At 34.1% G+C, this 21,064-nt stretch overlaps 1 protein-coding gene across 2 annotated transcripts; it reads right to left on the reverse strand.

Annotated features, from left to right (window-relative positions):
- Positions 1-7,482: 7,482 nt before the first annotated feature.
- LOC106463210 (solute carrier family 22 member 5-like) lies at positions 7,483-20,087 on the reverse strand. Of its 2 annotated transcripts, XM_013923206.2 has the most exons (9): positions 19,689-20,087; positions 19,184-19,287; positions 17,735-17,889; positions 16,295-16,463; positions 14,840-14,966; positions 13,500-13,600; positions 12,459-12,673; positions 10,914-11,095; positions 7,485-8,825 (listed from the first exon to the last, which is right to left on the reverse strand). In XM_013923206.2, exons 1-9 carry the CDS (start codon positions 20,082-20,084, stop codon positions 8,592-8,594), a joined length of 1,683 nt encoding a protein of 560 aa, XP_013778660.1. In that variant the 5' UTR covers positions 20,085-20,087; the 3' UTR covers positions 7,485-8,591. The 2 variants fall into 2 exon arrangements, with proteins under 2 accessions (XP_022246369.1, XP_013778660.1); XM_022390661.1 differs by lacking the exon at positions 10,914-11,095 and having other exon boundaries at positions 7,483-8,825.
- Between the last annotated feature and the right edge of the window lie 977 nt (positions 20,088-21,064).

The raw sequence follows: 21,064 nt of genomic DNA on the forward strand, positions 1-21,064 counted from the left end.
AATCATGCTATAACTTAAACAAACGCTGTAATTCACAACGAACGATTCACGCGCTTGACTCAATTGTCCGTCTCTATCTCTGTCTGCAATTCAATTCCGATTGATTAGTCTCACGTTAACTGGCGCATTATATACAGGAATAGAGGGAGCCTAGCACATACTGGATTATTCGTGATGTTCCCCGATCCTTCGAGAATATCATGACATGTTACCAGGGTCACGTGACTACCGCTGTCGTAACAATATAAAAATTCCACGTGGCTTTACTCTGGTGAGAAGTAAATATTGATAAATGTGCTAAAGTGCGTTTTCCAATAACTCATTCCTGCTATCATAAAGAAATAAACTTATTCTATGTAACATACCACATGGATTTCTATTCATGTATATGAGTATTGTCTGTAAAGCGCACTTGAACACTCACTTAATATGTGGTAAACAACATATTCAGCATGCTCAGCAGGGAAACCTAATGATTCGAAATGCAGTGACAAAGAAGATAGAGAAATTAGTAGTATGTTGTGATTAAAGTGAATTTTATTATGGAGATGCTATAGGCTAATGATGTTTTGACGTATATTCTCGATTAGTTAAAGATAACCAGAGTCCCTTTACCCAGTTTCAAAGTGATAGCCAAATATAAGTTTGCAGGCAATTAGTTTAACATACCTCCAGCAACTGTATTATATAAACTATTAAGGATTAGAGAGGAGTTCGTATAGAAGAGACTGGATTATATTAATTTAGAATAATACCTCGATTTGTGAAATACTTGAACGTATGCCGAGGGAAACCAAGATATCTTAATTGAACAAGCTTCAGTAGAGTCTTTTAATTAGCAGTTATTCTAATTTTGATACTACTACTAATGTTATGTTTGTATTAGGAATTTTTAGCTGCGGCTGAGCTGATCATAGAACAGCTCTGAGTATTTTTTTCTTGTTTTTTTTTTCAAGCACAAACTTTTAGCTCATAGCTTCGTTATCTTTTGATGGATTTGAGATCTAATAACGGTTTTTGATCCAGGAGGTCAAACCTTTTCGCTTGATGTATTTGACCACACCCAAGGTTTTATATATTAATTTCCTCTAATCCTACCTAAAAGAATTTAAATTTGAAGGTAGATTGGTGGAGATCCTGATGAGTAATAAAATCGAATTGGGTATACGCGCACCCGACGCTCGGTGTTGCTGGCGCACAAAAATATAACTAATAAATAGAAGAAAGAAAGGTCTCATAGATTAATTTACTCTAATCATGCCTAAAAAAATTTCAATTTTGCAGCTATTGAGGATTCCTTCTAATTTAGTCGTCAAAAATGGCATTTATATTAAAAAATACGTTTTTTAGAAACGTTCTCTTTAAAGAATGACTGCAGATGAGAAAGCACATTTTAAATGTTTTTTTGACCCACCCAAACTAATAACTTGTGATTATACTAGAAAATGAAGCTTATCCTGTATTTAAGTTTGTGTCAGAATCTCCTTCAAAGCTGCGTTAGGCGTATCTGTGCATATTCATCTCTGATTTCGAACTAATATTAGTAACAGATTAGGGGGAAGGCAGCTACTAAACAGCATCCGCCACCAACTCTTGGGCTGTTTTTGCCTGATTCAATAGTAGGTGTTGATTTCCATTCTTATGGGGAATCCATGGCCCCAAAGTGCGGAGTACGTTTTTGCAGCAATATATTATACAAGTTGTAAGTAGAGTTTTTAGGTTGGAGAAGAAATTGGGGGCTGTTCTAAATAAGGAAGGGGCTTATTGATAATGAATTTTTAAATTGCGGAAAATGGTAGCAGGAGTTAAAGAGGAAATTAAGCTTTTGCATGCGAAGGATACAGTGGCTAATCGTGATTTCAAGTAGTTAAAAATAGTACTAATAGGTATATTAGTAAGGGATTTAATTATAACGAGCAGGTTCTGTTAGGTAATAGATTTCAGCCTCTAGTTTGTGCAGGTGATAAGCTTGAGGAGAGAAGGATAACAAAAGAGACAAATTATACAGATAGGGATGGAAATGAAGAACATATTTTTTAGGTGATTCTTTAGCGTGGTACGTCGATAGGATAGGCTGTGGGGTAAACATGGAGAAAAGAATTACATTACGCTGTCCAAAAGCAGGGGTGGAGGATATAACCAACAGAGTGAGTGATTTTGTAAAGGGTGCTAGTAGTGATACAGTCTTTGTAGTGCACAGTAGGGTCTAATCATGTAAGGAAGAACAGGATGGTTGGTTGAATTTATGGGATCAGTTCTGTGGGAAAAGGGAGCTTTTTGGAAATGATGGTTTACATTTAGATAGCGTAGAGGCGAGTTTGTTTGCAAGAGTTATAAAGCTATAAAGGGGTATAAAGTGGGAACAAAGTACAAATTTAGCTTTAATGATAGGCTAAACTGTTATTATTGTAATGTTAGAAGTATAGAAATAAAATGGGTGACCTTAAAGTACTGGCTGGAACAGAGGACGTTGATATAATGTAAAAACTAAAACTTGGTTAAAGCATTACAAACACAAGAAGTTTATATTTACAACAATGATGGAAGATTTGGAGAATTATAGAAGATCAAGAGAGTTTGCCAAACAGAAAATCAGAAAAGTATATGAAACAAAATAGGCTGAAAATATATAATCTAATAGTAGGGATTCCTTCAAACACGTTAAGGAGAAACAGAATGTTAAGATGGGAGGAAGGCTTTTGAGGGATGATACAAATTGGCTAATATCTGGTGATTATGGGATGAATGGGTTATTAAATTCTAGTTTTTCTTCAATTTTTAATAATGAAGATTTAAGAAATATTTTTCATTCTGAACAGTTGCTAAATAGAAACACGGTTGGAAATGATTACTACATTAATTTTTGGCTTGTTAAGAAAAAAAATTAATTTTAAATACTGATAAAATTTCAGGACCAGATAATATTTATAAAATGTTTTAAAGTGGTTAATGTTCGGATATACCAGCCACTTGCTACTATTTTTTTCTAAGTCCTTGAATAGTGGGCAGATGCCAAAAGATTGGAAATTGTTACTCATTGTTAGGTATTAGAATTTCAAATAGTCCGAAGCCGAGTTAACCGATAATTTAAGTTTAGTAGTTAAATTGTACTTTGGATTTAGTATTTAAATATATGCCAATATATTAGTCAATTTACGATATTTGCCAAAAAGATTGATACACGCCGTCTTCGTTTTTATTACAAATACGTTTTAATATACACACAACAATACAATTTACATTAACAATTATTACAAATAGTTATTACAAACAAAGATTTATAAACAAAAGGTTCACAAACTTACAAAGAATATAAAATCTTTTTTTCTAGTTTGGAACTCCCTTGATATCTTATCGAGGGTTTACGATGAGCGAGTTAATTACGAGTTGATGTAAGTACGATTCGTCGGTAAGCGAGCTAGCTTTGTCCTTGGCCATACACGCTAGGTTTTCCACCGTTGAAGTCAGGTAATGTTTTCGTAAAAATACGAATGTCCGATGAGAATCCACTGAAGTTAACTAATTTGTAATGTTCGAACTTCATAAAGGTCAAATATCTGAAGTTTTCCGATTGATAAGCGTTATAAAAATCACAGTTACAGCTTTTGAAGTATATAGCACACTGATTATAGTGAGCTACTAATAGACACTCTTTGGCGCGTCGCATTGGTTATATTTATGGGTGTGGGAAGATTTTCTAGAAAATTCAGATTACGTAACAATGCAACTTAAAACATTTACGTACACACATATACTTTTGATTCTAACTCTCGAGAATCTTCTACAACTTTGGAGAATAGGCGGGAGTTGCGCAGTAGATATTTAACACTATAATCTATGCATGTTTTAAATATAAACTCATTTCAAACAAACGTTAACATTAAAATATATATATATATATAAAACAAGAAATTCGTTACATGATCTTTTTGTGGGAGGTGACACAAATTGTATTAGTAATTATAGGCCTATTAGTCTGACATAAGTGCTGGGAAAAAAGACTGATAAAAGATGTGTTACAAAGTCATTTAACAAAGTTTAAAGGTTTGTTGGATACTTAGCATAGTTTCATGAAGGGAAATCTTGTCTTAATGATAAGGTCTGATAAAAGATGAGTTACAAAGCCTTGACTTACTAATCTTCTGATATTGTTAGAAGAGGCTACTGTTTATACAGGTGAGGGTATGTTTGTGGATTTTGTGTATCTGGATTTTGAAAAAGCATTTGACAATATGTTAAATTAAATGCTTGTTAAAAATGTTATCTCTGTAGGTATGAAGGATATCTTGGCTCCTTGGATAGCTAATTGGTTAGATGGAAGGAAGCAGAAGGTTGTTATGAATTAGTTTATTCCAGCTGGATTAATGTCCTGAATGGGGAATCTCAAAGCTCAGTGTTAAAACCTTCGTTCTTTTTGATTTATATCAATGACATAAATGAAAGAATGGTCAATAGATTATTTAGATTTTCTGATGACATTAAAATGTTGGGTGTTTTTGGAAGGCAAAACAAAATAAAAATCTAAAACAAAGAAAGAGAAACAAATTAAATCAACGTTTCAACAAAAGTGAATTAAACCTCAATACAGGTGTCTTCAGTATTTGATACGACATAAAAGTAACAGAAAACTGTAGCACCATGAACAAAACGTAGGGTCCAAGTTTTCTCCACTTGTGTCTCTTTAACTTAACCATTTGAATATTGCATCCTTATTGTTACACATTTATATAACTTGGCTCTTTTTCGCTTTTTTGTTGTTGCAGATATCACACCTTTATCTGTCTGTTTTTTCATGGACATTGTTTTGGTCAGATGTCACTGTCTTTATTTTAAGTTACAATTTTCAAAATACAAAGCTTGATTTTAATTATAATATTTTTTCGCAAAAAGTCGTTTTTATCAAATTATGGAATTATTCTACCAGTTTATCATGATTATTTTAATTTAAATCTAAGAAGTATATGAAAGAAAATTAGAGGTATTATTGAACAGATAGTGCTGTCATTTTTTTCAACAATATTATTAGTAATCTTTACTACTATGAGTGGATAAAATATTTTACAAAAAATTGAAAGTGTAGGAATGGGTGAACCAAAAAAGTGAGGAAACAAGGTAGGAATAGGCATGGTGTAATAAAGCTTCCTCTTTAGAAAGTCACAAGCGGGCGTGCCCAACATCCTAAGGGTGTCTTTCAAATACTTTTGAATATTTATTATTTTGTTGTTAAAGGTGTATATGAGTAAATAGTTTGTATTGTATGTATTGTGTTTCTACTCCATTCCTATTATAAATACTACCGTACTTATAATACAGGGCGTTGAATGAAAAAACCAGAATCTTAGTAGAATAGTGATAACTTCAAGATATTCTAGAGTGCTGAAATGTTTGCTACTTATTTTCCTTAATGTATAATAGATATTACATTGCTCTTTTGAATGTGATGTTAGAGTATTTAGATTTGGTCAGACGCATTAGAATAGTCATACTATAGTATTTAAACCTTCTGTGGCAATACCTCAGATTTAGTCCAGTATATATCGTTACAATATTGACCATTTGTTTCGGGCTGATTTCACTGTCGTGACTCTGGATAGCATAATACCCTAAGGAAGTTCATACACCTTCATACATCGCATTATTGCTTGTTCACGCAAGCTCATATTTCTTGGTACATTTATATGTATGTTTGTTATTGTAATACTACAAAATCATCATTGTCCGTGCTAAGTATCTTCATTAATTCGAGTCGTCAAACAAAATAAGAATTTATTATTTGCTCATGTCAAACACTGAACAACACAAGGTTGTATATCATTTATACAAAAGTTTATATACAGTGCCTTGCGAAAGTATTCATCCTCCTTCTGCAAAGTTTCCACATTTTGTTGCCATCTGAGCTTGCAATCATGAAACTTTCAAACGGGACTTTATATTTAGAATCTACACAATCTACTCCAAACTGAGAAAGCTGGAAAACCGCTGATATTATGTAAGTTAGATTTTCAAAGAAAATTAGAATATTCTCAAATGCATAAGTAGTAAACCTCTTTGCTACGCCCCCCCCCCCAGTGGCATAGTGGCATGCCTGCAGACTTACAACGCTAGAAACTGGGTTTCGACACTCGTGGGGGGTAAAGCACAGATAGCCCATTGTTTAGCTTTGTGTGCTTAACCACAAACAAACAAATATTTGCTACGGCAACCCTAAATCAGTTCAAGTGCAAAAGATTAGTTTGAAAAGTCACAAAATTAGTGTAATGGTCTTTTTCTGTATGTAATCAAAGTGTTTTAACTTGACTTTAGAGTAAATGCATCTGTTCAAGCCACAACTCACGACAACAACTATGAATACCAAGGAGCATTCCAAACAACTCAGGTATAAAGTGGTAGCAAAGCACAGATCAGCAGAAGGTTACAAAAAATTCCAAAGTCGCTGATTATCCCTTTGTGTATGGTGAAGTCCATCATTAAGAAGTGGAATGTGATTCATACCACAAAGTCACTACCCAGATGAGGCCGCCCTTCCAAACTAAGCAGCCAATCAAGCAGGAAACTTGTTAGGGATGTCACTGTAAAGCCAACAGTGACTTTGAATAATTTGGAAAGTTCCATGTCTGAGATGGGAATCAATGTTCATACATCGAAATTTTCCTGGTACCTACTCAAAGCTGGCCTGTATGGGCTAGTGGCAAGAAAGAAGCCATTACTGGAAAAGAATTATGTTAAATCTCGTATGGAGTTTGCTAAAAGCATGTAAATGATACTGCAGACATGTAGCAGAAGGTTTTGTGGTCAGAAGAGACAAAAAATTGAGCTTTTTTTTGGTCTAAATTCAAATCATTAAGTCTGGAGCAAGCCCAACACAGCGCATCACCCAGTCAACACCATCCCAACAGTCAAGCATGGTGGTGGCAGTTTTATGTTATGGGGATTCTTCTCATCAACAGGGACTGGAAATATTTTTAGGATTGAGGGAAAGATGGATGGCGAATCCTAGAAGTAAATCTGCTTGAGTTAGCCAATAATCTAAAATTTGGTCGAAAATTCACATTTCAGCAGGACAATGTCATGAGGAACAAGGCCTAAGCCACACTGGAGTGGTTTAAAAAGAAGAAAGTGAATGTTTTGGAGTGGCCCAGTCAAAATCCTGATTTGAATCCAATAGAAAATTTGTGGCGAGACATGACTATTTCAGTTCATCACCGATCCCCATCGAACTTGTTAAAATTCGTTGGAGATCTAGCCAGGAAGAATAGGCAAAAATTGCACCACCCCATTGTTCAAAGCTGGTAGAGATCTATCGAAAAAGATTCACAGCAATAATTGCTGCCAAAGGTGCTTCCACCAAGTACTGACTTAGGGGTCTGAATACTTATGCAATCAGCAAAATTCAATTTATATATTTTCTTTGTATATTTTGCTGACATTCTACCCGTTTCACACATAACAGTGTTAAGTTTGATCATTAGAGTTTTTGAATAAAAACAAGTTCATTAATAAATCTTTATATTATTTTTATTTCATCAAAATTTGACATTATTGGTAGGTACTGTATTTTTAAGAGCACATATACAAGATTGTTTGTTGTAAAGAACATTAAACAGCTATAAAGGGCTAAAAATTAAATACACCAAATAATCATAGATTAACTATCACTGAGAAATAGAAACATTTCCCTTAAGTATGGTCATAAAACACACATATTTTCAGATAAACTTTATAAACTATTAAAACCAGCCGATTTGGCCATTACTTCCATATAACTAGTCTACATACAAACGAAAGGAAACTATCTGATTAAAATGTATAATCACACGACAGTCACAGTATTGGGTTTCGTATGTATGCATATAATACACATACTTTCAACAACGGCGTTCTTCCAGCTGTTTTATAAAGTGCAAGTCGTGAATGTGTTATATATTATATAGTAGATATATAAGTGTAGCTGATGGAAAAGCTAAATGTTTGTATACACTCAACGAATGCCTTTAGTTTAACATTATTGGATATATATATATATATACTAGTTTCAATTAAATATTGTTATAAACATACAAAAAGTAAATACGTTTCGATATAAAAATGATGTTGCGGGAAATGTTTAATAACGAGTTCTTATGGAAGATACGTACGTTTCTGCTGATTGATAAATTAGGTTTGAAAAGCGTTGTGTTTATTTGTAGTTATGCACAAAGCTACACAATGGGCTATCTGTGCTCTGCCTACCACGGGTATCGAAACCAGGTTTCTAGCGTTGTATGTCCGCAGACATACCGCTGTACCACTGGGAGGTAAGAGTCGTGTTTATAAGAAACAACAGAACTTAAGTGTGGCAAAGTATAGTTTTGTAAAATCGTGATATACCGCTATATATTTGATTAAATAGTCGTAACAACTGTCTACAACGTTGCACCGAACAAGATCAGATTTTTCAATATCTAATAAGTTCAATCTAAAAAAAATCTTTCATATTGAACGTTCTCAAATTTCTTCATAATTCAAGGAATTTATAAAATGAAATCAGTACAAAATTTTCTGTTTATAGTAAAAAAACAAACATCACAGATTTTTGCACCCTTATGAACCCATCATTTGTTTGTATCATCTTCAATTATGGTAACTTGAGTGAAATTTAATGGCAGAACATTCCGCTTCTTAAGTTTTCTACAGCACAAATTCTGGTTCCGACCGAAGTTTTCCCCATCGACGAGACTTTCGGGTAAGTCTTTGTTGAGTGTCTCTGGTAACATGAACGTAAAAAATACATTTGCAGAAGCCAGCGACGAATATACCACTAGAGGCAAGTACTTCCCATAAATAGCCTGTATACAAAAAGAAAATCAAGAAAAGATTAAAGAGAAACATTTGATCAATATTTTGTTTATTGAAAATTGAAAAAAACAAAGAGATTCAACGTTCGTGCAAATGTTAAACAAATTTGTTTAAATGTGCGGAGTAACATGTTCCAAATTCTGGAACGCTTATTTTTCAAAGCCAGTTTCCTTGGCTGAGGTTTCAGATATTCACGTATTTACAGAATACAAGATTTTACTTAACAGACAATTTACAAAAGGAGAGGTATTCAAAACTGTCAATTTAAGAGTAAGAAAATTTCGTGAAAGAAACAAAACTTTAAACTTCAATTATGCTGTCAAGCTTACGAGTAAGGAGAAGACCTAAAACAAACAAGGTTGTGAATTGAGACATAAGTTTTGAGAGGCAGAACAATATAAATAATATACCGAAACTTTAGAAAATAAACAATATAACGAAACTTTAGAAAATAATGAACAATGCTACTTTTCGAAAGCGTTTAAACCTTTTTGTTTGCTTTTTGATTTAAATAACCAGAATATTTCAATGCAATTTTTTATTAAGAAAACCATAAACGAATATTCCTGAAAATTGCTTTACAGAACATAAATGTGTACCCGAAAACATTAACACTCAAGTCAATTCCTTCACTTTACATAACAACAACGAATCCCCATAAAAAACAGTTTGGCATGAGAATTTCTTGTAAATGTGTTTCTTAGTGAGACAGACAATACAGACGCTAGATAACTAACTATAACTGCGGATACGATCAGAGATCGAATAGCTTAAAAGAGGAGAATACAAATGAGTGTGATGATATACCAGAATAGGTGAGGTATTCAGATGTATTAAGAAATAGTTTGATAAAAAAAGTAGTTTTTAAAAGAAAACTAACACTATAGTGAGACCACCTGAAAAGAATAAAATCACCAAGTAAGAAATATAGAATGCAAGACCAAGGACACGGTCTACCTTGTGACTAGGATGTTAAACGTAAGACTCATCCTACCTTGTGACCAGGAAGCAACACATAGAACACAGTCTACCTTGTGATTAATATGCAAGATGTAGGACACAACCTACCTTGTGATCAAAATTTGAGATGTAGGACACAGTCTACCTTGTGATTAAAATGCAGGACGTAAGACACAGGCTACCTTGTGATTAATATGCAAGATGTAGGACACAGTCTACCATGTGAATAAAATGCAGGACGTAAGACACATTCTACCTTATGATTAATATGCAAGATGTGGGGCACAGTTTACCTTGTGATTAATATGCAGGACGTAGGATACAGTCTACCTTCTGATTAAAATGCAAGATGCAGGGCACAGTCTAGGTTGTGATTAAAATGCAGACGTAGACACAGTCTACCTTGTGATAAAATACAAGACGTAGGACACAGTCTACGTTGTGATTAATATGCAAGATGTAAGACACAGTCTGCCTTGTGAGTAAAATGCAGGACGTAGGATACCGTCTACCTTGTGATTAAAATGCAAGACGTAGGACACAGTCTACCTTGTGATCAAAATGCAAGATGTAGGACACAGTCTACCTTGTGATTAATATGCAAGATGTATGACACAGTCTAACTTGTGATTAAAATGCAGGACGTAGGACACAGTCTAACTTGTGATTAATATGCAAGATGTATGACACAGTCTAACTTGTGATTAAAATGCAGGACGTAGGACACAGTCTACCTTGTGATTAATATGCAAGATGTATGACACAGTCTAACTTGTGATTAAAATCCAATATGTAGGACACAGTCTACCTTGTGATTAATGTGCAAGATGTGGGACACCTTCAACCTTGTGATTAAAATGCAAGACGTAGGACACAGTCTACCTTGTGATTAATATGCAAGATGTAGGACACATTCTACCTTGTGACCAGGATGTTTAAAAGACGGACACAGGTTACCTTGTATTCAGAATGCAACACGAAGGACATAGTCTAATATGCACCTTCAAAAAAAATTCATCAAGCCTCACAGTGATTATTCTCTGGGTAGAAACTAATGAGGAGACTCCAGAGGATATGAATATATACAAATGACATTGTATAGTTTATAATATTCTTACCAAATAAGTTATCTGCGGAGCTAGGAAAGCACCAATCGATCCAAATGTTTGTCTGGCGGCCATTGCCTGAGTTCGGGCAACTGTCGGATAGACTTCGGCAGCATGAAGATAAGCAGCATTGTATCCCGTGGTGAGAGCAAGTCGGCCAATAAATGCGACAATTGCAATAACAAGCGTATTTCCTGTTAGAATTTGAATGAAGAATATAAAGCTTCAGTTTTTCTATCCAGGCGATATTAAAAAAAAAGAATTACATGTCTTGAATCATAAAATAAAATAACATAGCTCATAGCTGACGCTTTATATTAAGTTTTAAACCCGGGTAGTATTTTTTTTTCAGGAGTATGTAACAAAGTTAGTTTGCTATTTTTTGAGGCTGAATCACCATTTCTTTCAACTTCTGGTTGACATAACCATCCAGTTTATTACAGGACACTGAAAACAAATATACACTACTAAACCATGAATGAAAGATGTAAAAATCAAGAACATGTTATTAAAAAAAATCAGCTTTATATTTCTATGTTCATACACATAAATATTTGTACAGAAGTTGACTATGTTATATTAAAACAATTTTGGAGCCTCACTACATAGTTACAGTCCATGTCGTTACGTCTGGTCATGCTCTATCTGATGACAGTGCATCTTGACAATAGCCCTTCAAATGTCATCGTTGTAAGGCTGTCATTTCCAAAGCACGCCCCTCCTTCTTACTGGATTTCCATAACCCATCTAATGTTTGAGGACGATGTGATGCCAGTGTCTGTTTAAACTATTCGATCGTACAGAGATCTGTAGACGCTGCATCTGGTGATTTGATCGGTATGCCTTCAAATGGAACAGTATGAATATTAATTTCATTCTTCAACTCTTTGAGGTATGCGAGTCCGATTGAATGGATATGTCGTGGAAGCAAGTTATATATATATGACTTGCGTCGCTTTTTCAGTCGTAGATCCTTCTTGATTATGTTGAATATTGTTGCCCGGAGCACATAGATGGTTTTGTTACTGAGCTTTTAATTCGTGTTTTCTCACCTGCTACAAGACGCCGCACTTTGTTTAACACGGATGAGGTATGATTTGTTGCAGAGTTCTTTCTGGATGTCCTGGTGCATCAAACTGATCCACATTCCTTTGTTTTCTTACGCCATAAAGTACAAGTAATATTCCCGTCGCAGAAATACTAAATCCCTGGTTTAAACACATCTTTATGATCTGATTATATGAATATTTTGCCTAGAAATGGCCTATTACATACCCCTTCCAAAAAAACGATACATTTTTTGGTAGTATCACACTACCTACGAAATGCCCAACAATGACAAAATGTACTTGTGATATTTGTAGTTCCGCCACGACTTTGTATCGGCTACGGTTGTGACGTGACCTACTGATTTGCATATTCAAAATCATATTAATGTAACATACCGAACTCTGTATAATTGACCATGTAACGTGTGTGTGTGTTTATATGTGTGGTGGTGGGGTTGTGTGTCTTTTATCAAGACAATCTAGAATTATGATAGCCATAGTTTCTTACCGGACGATACGAAAGAAATCATAAAATATGCAATGGACGACATTCCAAACATTGCTACCATGCTGGGTCGACGTCCCCACTTGTCCGCTAGGGGTACTGATATGCCTGTCGCGAGAACGTCAACGAAACAAGTAATGGACGTCATGATGAAAGGATTGTCCATCACGGTGGCAGCGTACATCTGACCACCGACGTACAAAGTTGAGCAAATGATCCTGTAGGGAAAGTTAGGGGGAAAAAGGCATAAAATTAATGACACAGAGGATGAATATTCTATTTAATACTTTAGTTTCAATAAAAAAAAATAAAAATTCATATTACCCACACATTTCCCTCAGTTCTTGCACAGGACGACCAAAAGTGAAGATTGACCAGTAATGTTGCTAAATTTGTTGTCTCTCTTCTAAAGTTAAGTACAATCATAGTATATGTGAAGAGCTCACAAGTTGGTGGAAGACACAGCAGGGGCTGTACCCATGTTTTGAAGTGTTTATGCCTTCTGATTGATAACAGATCCTTCTATAGAATAAGGGGCACTTTTCTTACTGATACCTGCGGAAAGACTATAATGAAATACGTATAAAGTTAATTATCACTAGCCGAATATCGTGTATTTATTTGTTTTAGCAAAAGCTGGAAAGGGACTTTACTAAGTTATAGACTTTAACTAATGCCTACAATATTTAAACACCCTGTTTACTTGATGGCAACTTTTGTAATCCCCGCCTATATTGGTTGACGGTCATAACGACTCACAAGGTGCATAGTTGAATGGCTCAGAACATTATATATAACTACATTTCTAGGCTAAATTGCTTATACATTGTCACTAGTAATTTTGTCATTGGTTCACGTAATAAAATAAGGTAAGAAAACATATTTTTTTTTTATACCGAGCCTAAACTAGTTGTCAATAAAAGATACCGATAAAAGAGCTATTTGTATGCAGTTCAAGTATATTAAATCAAGTTAAACTATTAAGAACTAACAATAGTCTTTGCAAAACTTATAAAAAATTTATTTGGCTTTTTTTGTACTTACCAGACAACAAGGGTTAGTAGAAAATTCTTCCGTAAATTTGAAGTTTTCAAAAGATCCATGATAGTAATCTTTTTCTTGTTAACATCAGATATATCAATTAGCTGTTGAAAATAAAAAGAAACAAATGTATAAACATTCATGAATATCCCGAAAAAAATTCAAACTGACATTTATCGCTCATCAATATTTAGATTTACCCATAAAAGCCCCCAGTGGCACAGCAGTATGTCTGCAGACTTGCAACGCTAGAAACCGGGTTTCGATACTCGTGGTGGGCAGAGCACCGATAGCCCTTTGTGTAGCTTTGTGCTTAACTCCAAGCAAAAACAATTACTCATAAAATGTATTATGTACTTGAAGTGCAGTTCAAAAATATTATGAAGTAATAAGTTGAAACATAATTTTGTATTCAATGATGTTGTTTGTTGTTAAGCACAAAGATACACAATGTGCTATCAATGATGTTGTTGTTGTTAAGTACAGAGATACACAACGTGCTATCAATGATGTTGTTGTTTGTTGTTAAGCACAAAGCTACACAATGTGCTATCAATGATGTTGTTGTTTGTTGTTAAGTACAGAGATACACAACGTGCTATCAATGATGTTGTTGTTTGTTGTTAAGTACAGAGATACACAACGTGCTATCAATGATGTTGTTCTTTGTTGTTAAGCACAAAGCTACACAATGTGCTATTAATGATGTTGTTGTTTGTTGTTAAGCACAAAGATACACAATGTGCTTTCAATGATGTTGTTGTTTGTTGTTAAGCACAAAGATACACAATGTGCTTTCAATGACGTTGTTGTTTGCTGTTAAGCACAAAGATACACAATGTGCTTTCAATGATGTTGTTGTTTGTTGTTAAGCACAAAGATACACAATGTGCTTTCAATGATGTCGTTGTTTGTTGTTAAGCATAAAGCTACACAATGTGCTTTCAATGATGTTGTTATTTGTTGTTAAGCACAAAGATACACAATGGGCTATTTGTGCTGTGCCTACCACGGCCATCGAAAACTGGATTTTAGCGTTATATGCTTTTAGACTTACCGCTGAGCCACTGGAGGGCTGGTCTAGATCTAAAATGAATACTATTTTCTATAATATCGCTTAAAATGTTATCTTTCGTTGTTTTGTAATCAGGTACTAGTTGGTAGAAGTCCTTTTTTTTATACGACATTATTATGGAAAATAACAAAAATACAAAATACATGCATATATATATATATGTTATTTCTCTTATTATAAGTATCAATACATGTTTTGAAAATTAAATAAATGTGTATGCTGTTTTTAAGATTAGGGTATTTCATAAATTTCAGAAAAAAAAATATACCTTCAAAGTTTCTATGTAATTTTCTGGCAGATGTTTTCCATTAATATGAGCAATTCTTGCAATAATGACTTTAGCCTTTTCGTCTTTCCCTTTACTAACCAACCACCTTAAAGATTCTGGCATAAACCTAAAAAAAAAATAAGAAGTCTGTTGTTAGCTTCTAATCTGTTATCTCTATTTTAACTTAAATACTTCCGCAGAGAAAACAGGTCCAATTTCAAAAAAGCGGCGATGTTATGAGGTTTATTTGTTTATGATTAACCTAATTTTTGATCATGCGTGATTTCCCTAATCATACTATTAGCACGTGATAAAATATTTGTTTCAACCAGTTTTAAAACATAAGATCAACCTTTGACTATTAAAAACAAAAATCTTTGGATTTTAGTAATTCTTTGTGAAACCCAGATAGACAAGTTCATATATATGATCCTATTCTATGATGCTTTGTCCACCAAGGTTTTACTAACAAATATTTTAAATTTTCCCATTATTTATACGAATCTTACAAAAAAAAAACATTATTTACAGCAACTTAAAACAAATCGAACGCAGCAAGAGCAAAATAACAGTCTTAAAAAATCTAACGGTGAATATGGTTGGTGTCTTAACCTAAGATCTATCTATAAAACAAAGTTGCTTGTTTGTTATTAAGCAAAGAGTTACACAATGGGTTATCTGGATCTGCCCACCGCGGGTATCGAAACCATATTTTAGCACTATAAGCCCCCAGGCTTATCACCGAGCCACTGGGAAGTATGGAAGAAGGTATTTGATATTTTCAACCTTTATAACAACTTATGTGACACACGTAAAAAAAAGGAAATTTATTTATTTTACTTTAATTGGGAGCTCACCTATAAATAAATGATAATAACAAATAGGGAAAGAAACAATATAAAAAAGTTTAACGCTCCCTAGTGGCACAGCGGTATGTCTGCGGACTTACAACGCTAGAAACTGGGTTTCGATAGCCGTGGTGGGCAGAGCACAGATAGCCCATTGTGTAGCTTTGTGCTTAACTTCAAACAAACAAAACAAGTTGAAAAATACTAAAAACAGAAAAAAGAAAGTTTGTTGTTTAGTGAGATGACAACACAGCAACAATTTTGTGCGAGAAGTGTTAAGCAGGTTTTTAATTCTCGTTTAACATAATCTATTTCGTACCTCTCACAATATTTTCTCTGCTCGTCATTCTAATAGAATATTCTAAGCTTACTCCAATTTTTAATTCTACTAAACGCTAGTCTCTTTAACTGTTCTTTCTTTTCCAGACATTAATATCCCCCAGTGGCACAGCAGTATGTCTGCGAACTTACAACGCTATAAATTAGGTTTCGGTACCCGTGGTATGCAGAGCACAGATAGTCCATTGTGTAGCTTTGTGCTTAACTTCAAACAAAATCCAGACGTTAATATTACGTATAGAATAATACCATATAACACGTCACTCACCAACAAAAAACAGGAATAGTAAAAGCGGGAACTGATACAATCAAAGATAGTTTCCGCCAACTTTTAAGGTAGTATGCCACCCAAGGAATTACGCTAGCTGCAACAGGATACATAAACTGGAAGACACTCGAGGCGGTCAGTCTTTTCGAGGTTACAACGTATTCAATAACTGTACAAATATAAGATATCTTCATACAAATGGAGTTTTTTCAGTTTGTTTAAATGTATTTCGCTTAAAGAACTATTTACGTTAACTGTCCATGATTTTGAATTGATATATTAGATAGAAGATAGCTAGTCAACAACAACTGTTACCAACTCTTTGGTTACTGTTGTCAGCCAAAATAATGGAATTTAACCGTCTCTCTTATAACGCACCCACAGCCCCAATATTCTTAGAGAGCTAGGAGCATCTTTGTCAAATGACTGAAAAGTGCTAAAAATTTTCTAGATATTCATGGTTATCTTCAAAGTATTGGTTTTCGAGCATTTTACTTATAATTTAATATTTCATACAAATATAGTTGAAAATATCAAAATATCTATTGTAGAATAAAATTCTCAATAACTTTAACAGATACTCAGGAACGTATTTTATTCAGTATTTTTATATTTTCTGTAACGAAAATTCTCAGAATATAGCAACGTTTATTCTTGAATGTTTTGTTATTCTAAACAACTTATGGTTTGCCACTTAAACACAACAAGATTCTTTAATGTTTGGTCTGGTAGGAACTTGTGGTTAGGGCACTCGACTTGCAATCTGCGGGTCGTTGGATCGAACCCGTCCCTGAACATGCTTCCACTTTAAGCCTTGAGAGAGTTATAATGTGACAGTCAATCCATCTATTCGTTGATAAAGAGTAGCCCAAATAGCTCAAATATTAGCTGTGGGTGGTATTGACTAGATGCCCTCCCTCTATTCTATCACTTCAAAATTAGGGACGGCTATCGGAGATAGCCCTCGAGTAGCTTTGCGCGAAATTCAACAAAGAAATATTAATGTTTGGTAAGGCAATACCTAATCCAGGCCTGAAAATTTTAAATTATTAAAACTATATTTTATAGACCATTAAAAACAGCTTAAACAGGAACAACGCTTTTAATAAAAGAATTAACTATTTTCATTAAAAAAGAATTCAGTCATTCATTGAAGGAATGTTTTATAAAAGTCATATATCAACAATTCATCATAAACGATACACACTTATCAGTCACAAAACACAAAATCTGTCAAATCATATGTATAGGTAGTTCAAGGAAATGTTGACAAATTGATAAATTTTATGAGACTGTTTATTTTTAACTCTTACCTAGAACATAAACGATACACACTTATCAGTCACAAAACACAAAATCTGTCAAATCATATGTATAGGTAGTTCAAGGAAATGTTGACAAATTGATAAATTTTATGAGACTGTTATTTTTAACTCTTACCTAGAACAAATGATGTAATGCTTAAGGAAAGAAAGACAAATCCCATTACTGAACGTATGATGAGGAAAGGAATGAATTCTGTGAAAAACATTGTAGCAATCCCAGCACCCCCTGCAATCCCACTTGTAATAACCAAGACTGGAATTCTTCCATACCTGAAAATACATTAACAAGTTTATACGTTAATTGATTTCTTTTGTAAAGCAACAGTTAACCTTATGATTAATAATATTATGTTAACTAATTTTGGAGCTAAAATAAATAAATAATTTGATTTTAATACAAATCCTAAGCCCAATTCTTATGTTTACCGTAAAGCATGGTTTACTTTTAGTATCACACTACTCAAAAATACTGACCATTTAGATACCTCTAACCTAATTAAAACAATCTTGTTAATAATGAAGGTAATCCCTGCTTTTTGTACAAAAATGTAAATTTAATTAAATAATTTAATTAAATCTAACTCCATATTTATTATTGGATTTCAAAACTATTTAATTAGAAGAAAGATATTTTATTGAAATTTTATTTAATAATTTTTTATTAATAAATGAATGAAATAACACAGGCCTGCGATGGTTTTATTATCTTGAAATTTTTACATGTTCTACGGTAATTCCTGTAAGCTGAATCCGAAAATAATGTCCATTTTCTCCATCACGTACAGATTTTTCACAAAACGTCACAACGCAATACATGAAAGAAAAACCACAACACGTAGTTTTGAGACTAAACTTTTGTTTGTTTGTTATGAATTTCGCGCATTCTGAGGGTCGCGGGTTCGAATCCCCGTCACACCAAACATGCTCGCCCTTCCAGCCGTGGGGGCGTTATAATGTAACGGTCAATCCCACTATTCGTTGGTAGAAGAGTAGCCCAAGAGTTGACGGTTGGTGATGACTAGCTGCCTTCCCTCTAGTCTTACACTGCTAAAATAGGGACAGCTAGCGCAGATAGCCCTCGTGTAGCTTTGCGCGAAATTTAAAAACAAACAAACAAACACTAAGACAGTCTATACAGCAGTGCCCCCAAGCGGCAGGTTTAATAAAAAGCACTTTAATATTTTTACCAAATAAACTATAAGAACCTACCCAACAATAGAAATATTACGACAATTTTTTATTTTTTTTTACATTACATACTTAAATTGCAAATTAAATATTCCCCTAGGCTTTCAGCAATGTAGATAAATTAATTTATATACTTATAAAAACAGATACAATTTGTGGGAAAGTGCTGTGGACAATAGAAATACTTAAATTAGTTACACTGTTAACATTACTTTGATAAATCATGAAGTTAGCCTATAAAAAAGAAGAAAAAACTGCCTAATTCTGGAAGTTTTTAAATGCGACTCGATAACAATAATGTTTTGCTCAACATGCTAAGCTCGAGATCGATTTCTCTTCAGACAAAAACATACTTTGACACTTTGACGATACTTACATATCACTAATGGTTCCCCATACGATAACGCCAACAGCACTTGTAGCCCAAAAAACGGTGTGACACATTAACATTTTCCAGCTCTCTTCACATACCCAATTCATCTATGGATGTTAAAAAATAAACAAGTTGCAGATATTAAACTATTACTTTAACTACTATACATTTTACTTTTGTTTCTAAAACATATTAATCCTTCGCCCTCAACATAAAACATACATCATTAAAATACATTAATTTCATAGCACAGAAAAGCTGAACTGTAACTCAATTATGTAATTACTTGAACACCACTTTCTCAAATAATAATGTCAAGTAATATTTATTATATTTTATGATAATTTTATAACATGTAATCTTTATGCTAAGTAAAACTTACTTGTAAATTAAAAGAATGTTATGAGATTTTGTTTTGGAGTCTGATGTAACAAAAAAAAAATCTCACCATATTCTGTTACGCCATATGAAGTTAGAGCTTTAAAATATTTAAAATTACTTTTCTCACCTCAGAAACAACAGTGGGATATATTAGACTGTAATCATAGTCCCAGCCATGCTTACAGTCTGCAACAGGCCACCATTGGGCAGGCTTAGGCACAGAACCATTGTGATCGAGGAAGATATGAGTGAAATTGACTTCATAGGCTTGACATTTGCTGAACTGGATAATTCCGTCAAGCTCAGTTTTAGGGATGGACAGAGTTTTTTTCTGTTCAACTGTCAGATTCAAAGCATCTAGTTGTGGAACGTGACACCAGTGAGGGGGTTCCAATAAGGTAAATATGTGGCCAAAAACGACCAAAGCTATGAACGGTGCTGTAACTAGGCCTAAAAATGCCACGATGAGGTACTGAAAACGTCCAAATTCTCCAGCTTGTCTTAGAGCCTCTTCTGAAGCCATGATAAACCTAGAGTCAGTAAACATAAAGTTCTACAAATCGGATTAAATAATATAAATTAAAGTTGATAAGCTGGATATTTATTCACCTCATTTGTATGCATTTGGAATTATCCTTAATGTAAAAATAATAAGAACAGTTCAACTCATTTTTAAGCTTTGATATTTATGTTAAATCTCTTAGTAAAACGCAGATTGTGGATTTTTGCATGCGATGAAAATCTACTTTCTCTAACGTTTGGGCCGGGCATGGCATAATCATTAGGCCTGAGTGTACCTGAGGATTTGAGGTTTGCTATTCATTGCCACAAAAATACGATCCGCTATAAGAGTAATTGTTAAACCATACTTTTAGATCAGACAAGAATAGTCCAAGAGATGATGGTGAGTGCTGTTGACTAGCTATCTTCCATCCAGCCTATCACTGTTCTCAGATAGCCCTATTGTAGTTTATTTATATATCCCGAAATTAACTACCTAACGTTCATCTACACATAGACCTATGTTCTTTATGTAGTGTTTATTTGTTTGTAATTAAACACAAAACTACACAATGGGCTATCTGTGCTCTGCCCACCACGGGTATGGAAACCCGGTTTCTAGCGTTGTAAGCCCGCAGACATATCGCTCTGCCACTGGGGGAGGGCATATGTAGTGTTAGCGGTATTATTTACATTATGTAACGTTCGATCCGTTCCATTGCTCGTTTTGGGCCTTTGATGAAAAGCTGCTACCACTCTAAAATTTAAAGCTTAAAGTATTGTTACATCTCCGTTTGTTAATTGATTTCCCGTAAATTCGTTCGACGAAACTTTAGCAACACAAGTCCTTTCTTAATAAAACTGGTTTATGCTTTCTTAATACAACTTTACGATACACTTAATTTCAACAGTCGCTCTATAACAAACGTCTCACAGGGCAACAATAATCTGTCCGCATACATTCAATTACTCATCACCTACACATTGTCCCGTCACGTTGTC

Source organism: Limulus polyphemus, unplaced genomic scaffold, assembly GCF_000517525.1.
Source record: "Limulus polyphemus unplaced genomic scaffold, Limulus_polyphemus-2.1.2 Scaffold1349, whole genome shotgun sequence".
Lineage (NCBI taxonomy): Eukaryota > Metazoa > Arthropoda > Merostomata > Xiphosura > Limulidae > Limulus > Limulus polyphemus.